The following is a 6,424-nucleotide window of genomic DNA, read 5'->3' as shown; positions in this document are numbered from 1 at the left end:
TCAAAATATCAAGACTGCATTCAACATGGAACTACTATTAACCTGATACAGTTATTAATTATTTTTATGATGCTGCTTTCAAAGTTTTATCAAAAAAAAAGAAAAAGTGTTGGAGTTGGACAACGAGAGAATTAATTGTTATTGATGTAAATGGTTAATTATTAATACAATTCTTGAGGAAACTTTTCTACTGCTCATTTGCTATTATTGGTTCATAAAGATCAAATGATGTCAAACTGGTGGTCAAATTGAGGCGGCGTTCAATTAAAGGCTGGTGCTCTATATTTTCAACCTTTCTCCCATAGGAGCGGTCAAATAGAGATGGCGTTCAAATAGATGAGGCATTAATTTACAGGTTTTATGGCATGCTCTTTCTTCAGTAATTACTTTGAAAAGCAGCCATCCGAAGACCTTGGTGGCCATTTCAAGTTATTGAATAAAGGTGTTTAATGAAGGAAGTAAATAGGTAGTTCTATGCTACTATATGCTGATTGGAGACATCTTGCATATAACAACTAGTAACAGCTAGCTTATACAGACTGCTGAGTGTTCACATATAGTGGGTTATCATCCTAAGAAAATAAACTTCAAGGTAGCTTATATTTTTCATAAACATGTAGATTTATCTTACTAAGATTCATGAGCTTGCTCATGGTTCACTATGGTTCACATTCAGTATTACCCTGTTTCAGGTCATGGTAGTCACATAAGGCTGGTACATCTAGTAGACTTATGCTGGTCGGTCCGCATTTAGTCGTAAGATGCAATATGGCATACACTGCCTGCTGTAGTTACTGACCAGGCTGTGATGCGCCGAGTCAGTTTACAGAGTTGTGTATAGTAGACCAGAGCAATGATATAGGAAACCTATGCATCTTGGATTCTGTTAGGTTTGAAAAAGTAAAGAAGGGATGTTTTTTTCTTCAAGGCTTTATCAAAAATCAAGGTTTAAGCATATCTTTATAAATATCTATTTTAAATAGACACATATTAGCAAAGAAAGATTCAGCACATGGTAGTTTTTTGCTTTTGTGTTTGTTTTACTTTAAAACACTAACTGCTTATCTGAGTTAGTAACTGTATTAAAAAGCCATAGGAAGAGTTCATCAACATCTATGCGGTAGAATAAATGTTATAATAAAACAAAATTGTTAGAAAACTTTTGTTTGAACATTTGATGCAACTTAATAATAATAATTAGACATTCTCTGGTATGACTGTTATACTGCTGTACCCCACAAGAAGTAACTTTGATTAAATAACTATTGGACGGGAAAAGGAAGTGAGCATATGAGTGAACTATAATGCATTTATCCTTTTCATGCATCAGCTGTAGATTGATGTAAAGGCATGACATGGTGCATCGTCAGCCTATTATACCAATGAAAATTAAGGTTAATACGTCAATATATGTGCTAACCTCTGCTCCCTTATATGTTCAAAGCAGTGTATGTCTATGTGTACAATGATTATAAGGTTTAATACATTTATTCATGTACCAGATTGTTCTCTTTTATAAACTCAGGGCAGTCAGTCATCTTGTTTGGGTATACAATAAGAGAAAGGCCTGATGCATCAGTTCATGCAAAAATTTGCACACTCAGTCTGCATACGAGAACAAAGTGCTAGTGTTGTAACATTACTACTTACCCTGTTCAAAACAGTTTCTCTTGAGAGTATAAAATAGCCATATTAGAATTCACTTATACTTTTCTAATTGTTCGGACATCATATCTATTCTGTAGAGCTACTAATTACATTCTTAAAAGTAATTCTCTCTGCAAAACTAAGCCAACACATCTTGCAGATATACCTTCATGTATGCGCCTCTAACTGTTCAGACATTGTATCACATGTAATTGTTGGTGTCGTAGATTCTAACTGTTCAGACATTGTATCACATATAATTGTTGGTGTCATAGACTCTAACTGTTCAGACATTGTATCACATATAATTGTTGGTGTCATAGACTCTAACTGTTCAGACATTGTATCGCATATAATTGTTGGTGTCGTAGACTCTAGCTGTTCAGACATTGTATCACATATAATTGTTGGTGTCATAGACTCTAACTGTTCAGACATTGTATCACATATAATTGTTGGTGTCGTAGACTCTAACTGTTCAGACATTGTATCACATATAATTGTTGGTGTCATAGACTCTAACTGTTCAGACATTGTATCACATATAATTGTTGGTGTCGTAGACTCTAGCTGTTCAGACATTGTATCACATATAATTGTTGGTGTCATAGACTCTAACTGTTCAGACATTGTATCACATATAATTGTTGGTGTCATAGTCTCTAACTGTTCAGACATTGTATCACATATAATTGTTGGTGTCGTAGACTCTAACTGTTCAGACATTGTATCACATATAATTGTTGGTGTCATAGACTCTAACTGTTCAGACATTGTATCACATATAATTGTTGGTGTCGTAGACTCTAACCGTTCAGACATTGTATCACATATAATTGTTGGTGTCATAGACTCTAACTGTTCAGACATTGTTTCAAATATAATTGTTGGTGTCATAGACTCTAACTGTTCAGACATTGTATCACATATAATTGTTGGTGTCGTAGACTCTAACTGTTCAGACATTGTATCACATATAATTGTTGGTGTCATAGACTCTAACTGTTCAGACATTGTATCACATATAATTGTTGGTGTCGCAGACTCTAGCTGTTCAGACATTGTATCACATATAATTGTTGGTGTCATAGACTCTAGCTGTTCAGACATTGTATCACATATAATTGTTGGTGTCGTAGACTCTATCTGTTCAGACATTGTATCACATATAAATGTTGGTGTCGTAGGCTCTAACTGTTCAGACATTGTATCACATATAATTGTTGGTGTCGTAGACTCTAACTGTTCAGACATTGTATCACATATAATTGTTGGTGTCGTAGACTCTAACTGTTCAGACATTGTATCAAATATAATTGTTGGTGTCATAGACTCTAACTGTTCAGACATTGTATCACATATAATTGTTGGTGTCGTAGACTCTAACTGTTCAGACATTGTATCACATATAATTGTTGGTGTCGTAGGCTCTAACTGTTCAGACATTGTATCACATATAATTGTTGGTGTCGTAGACTCTAACTGTTCAGACATTGCATCACATATAATTGTTGGTGTCATAGACTCTAACTGTTCAGACATTGTATCACATATAATTGTTGGTGTTGTAGACTCTAACCGTTCAGACATTGTATCACATATAATTGTTGCTGTCATAGACTCTAGCTGTTCAGACATTGTATCACATATAATTGTTGCTGTCATAGACTCTAGCTGTTCAGACATTGTATCACATATAATTGTTGGTGTCATAGACTCTAACTGTTCAGACATTGTATCACATATAATTGTTGGTGTCGTAGACTCTAACTGTTCAGACATTGTATCACATATAATTGTTGGTGTCGTAGACTCTAGCTGTTCAGACATTGTATCACATATAATTGTTGGTGTCATAGACTCTAACTGTTCAGACATTGTATCACATATAATTGTTGGTGTCGTAGACTCTAACTGTTCAGACATTGTATCACATATAATTGTTGGTGTTGTAGACTCTAACCGTTCAGACATTGTATCACATATAATTGTTGCTGTCATAGACTCTAACTGTTCAGACATTGTATCACATATAATTGTTGGGGTCATAGACTCTAACTGTTCAGACATTGTATCACATATAATTGTTGGTGTCGTAGACTCTAACTGTTCAGACATTGTATCGCATATAATTGTTGGTGTCGTAGACTCTAACTGTTCAGACATTGTATCACATATAATTGTTGGGGTCATAGACTCTAACTGTTCAGACATTGTATCACATATAATTGTTGGTGTCGTAGACTCTAACTGTTCAGACATTGTATCGCATATAATTGTTGGTGTCGTAGACTCTAACTGTTCAGACATTGTATCACATATAATTTTTGGTGTCGTAGATACTGATTATTCTGTTCAAGTTGATCTCTCACTAGAATTAAATTGATCTTTCACTAGTATTAAAGAAACTCATCTCAAGAGTCACCTTAAGCTACCAAACTGTTCAAACATCCCATATAATAGTCTGTGCTGTAATGTCACTAGTTACTCTGTTTAAAATGTTTCCTTACTAATATGAAACAAACTCATTCATACTCTTTTAACAGTTCATGTTTGATATATTCCATCAACAGCTACCATTGTTACATTGAGTATGGTTGCCATAGTCGGATAATCCAACGTAGGGAAAAGCTTCATTTTATTTCTAAAATCTTATGCGTGACAAAATATAACCACTACTACCAGAAACATATCAAATTGTGAACTGCTCTGCTCTACTTTGACTTCTATAACAGTGAACTAGGAGAGCTTTTGTTTCTCTTTCATCTTTAGCATCATCAACATTTGTTTTTAGCCAAGCTTATGAATGCTAAATGAATTTTTCTTTAAAGTTTTACTTGCTATAATATATAAATTATATATTTATATATATATATATACATGTATATATATATATATATATATATATATATATATATATATATATATATGAAGTTTATTAAAAACTACAGGTTAAAATCATTATTACTATTAGTTTCATGCAATCGCGTTGCAATCTTCAGGTAGAATGACTAAAATGTATAATGTACAAGCTATAAAATTAATTTATAAAGCTGAACGCTCAATACTATTGTGTGATATATATATATATATATATATATATATATATATATATAGTATACAACAAATATGTAGTCAAATTATGCTATTGAGATGATTAGGTGTTTTCTAGCATGACGGCATGTGGATATCAGCTCACTTCAAGTGTTAAGGCTGGCTAACTTCGGTTCGAATATGATGAAGTACTTTTCCCATAGACATAACTGGCAAGATTTTGTTGATGTGTTGTATGACCGCGCTCTTCTGATGATCTTCCAGGTTATATTATAACGAATGTTCTTGTCTTTTATGTCCCATATGTATTTACTCAATTCTGTTTGTAGCCCTTTAGTAGGATATTTAAAAGATGTTTTGTGGTTGGCTAATCTTGTTTTGAAAGTTGTTTCAGTGAGGCCTACATACGTTTGTGTCTCTTGCGCATCGTGATCTCCAGACTCTACAGTTGCCAGATATACTATGCAGCTTGAAAGGCATTCTCCATTTAGAGGGCAATTTTCCCGATTTTGCAGTTGCATTTCCGGTCGATGTTGAGGGGTTGCGATAGTACTTGTTTATTGTGCCCGCTAATTATGTGGTTGATATTTGAAGTACAGCAATAACTTACTGTAGTTTTACAGAGTTTTTGTTGAAGATTTTGTGTTAGTTGTGTTCTAGTGAAAATTCACTCTCCAGAATCTTGAAAAATTGTTTACCGATCTTGGTGTTAACAGCTTTGTTGTATGGGGAGTTGTACCATATTGTTTGGCGTTTCCTGTTTCTGGGTTGATTTTTTTCTTTGTCGGGGTTGCTGCTCTGGTATTTTAAAGAGAAGTATTTACTGTTAGAAAGTGCATTTTGAAATGGGGCTTTTGTTTCTTCAAAGAGTTGCTTGTTTGACGAAATGTTGGTGAGTCTTTAGTTGATGGATTCAGGTATGTTTCTTATGATTGATGGTGGATGATTTGAGTCTTTGTGTACATATGTGGTTGTATTGTTAGGTTTACTATATGGTTTTAAGCTGTTGTTGTTAAGGTCCAAAGTTACGTCTAAGAAGTTTACTACTTTCTTATTTGCTTCGATGGTGATACGTAAGCTGTGTTTACGGAAGATTTCACATAGTTCTTTCTTAGTGCGCTCAATGTTTCATGCAGTATCTTTCAGTAGTCCTAGGCTATCGTACTGGTATAAGCCAAAGTTTTTGCCAAGCTTCTCATTGATAAGGTGTAGCATGAAGATTCCGACAAGTTGGCAGCTTTCTGCTCCGTCATAAGAGCCCATTGTTATGTCATACAAGTTTGCAGTTGATCTCTTACCCCATGGTTCATTACCGTTGTAAAGTATAGATTTTTTTGTGTGGTGTATTATACACTTGTCCAAGTCAGATATATTTGTGTATTTAGATGCAAACATTAAAGCTTTGTTAACTAGATCTTCCGTTATCGAGGGATAAAATTCAACAACATCAAATACAATGAAAGAGTGCTGGGATTTGTTAGTGATGTTTTTAAACCATGTTAGCACCGATGTTGTGTTTTTCCACATATTTAAGTTCAGTTGGTTGAGTATTTCTCGGTTGATGCGATTGGCGATTTGTTTACTGATTATGCCTATCTTAGATTTGCTAGGATTAATGAGCTGGCAAGTTGGTTTCTCGGGGATGTTTGCCTTGTGGTCTTTAATAGTGATAAATGCTTCTTGCTCACTAGTTTTATATATGCGGTCTGCGGTATTAAGTTTG

General features: G+C 34.3%; 1 protein-coding gene across 1 annotated transcript; it reads right to left on the bottom strand.

Moving 5' to 3' along the window:
- Positions 1-1,815: 1,815 nt before the first annotated feature.
- On the bottom strand, positions 1,816-3,957 carry LOC137389949 (mucin-2-like). The gene has a single exon (XM_068076149.1). The coding sequence runs from the start codon at positions 3,955-3,957 to the stop codon at positions 1,816-1,818; it is 2,142 nt and encodes a 713-aa protein (XP_067932250.1).
- Between the last annotated feature and the right edge of the window lie 2,467 nt (positions 3,958-6,424).

This window comes from Watersipora subatra, chromosome 1 (genome assembly GCF_963576615.1).
Source record: "Watersipora subatra chromosome 1, tzWatSuba1.1, whole genome shotgun sequence".
NCBI classification, from domain to species: domain Eukaryota; kingdom Metazoa; phylum Bryozoa; class Gymnolaemata; order Cheilostomatida; family Watersiporidae; genus Watersipora; species Watersipora subatra.
Note: the sequence above shows the minus strand (reverse complement) of the source record. Positions and strands in the feature narration are given on the sequence as shown.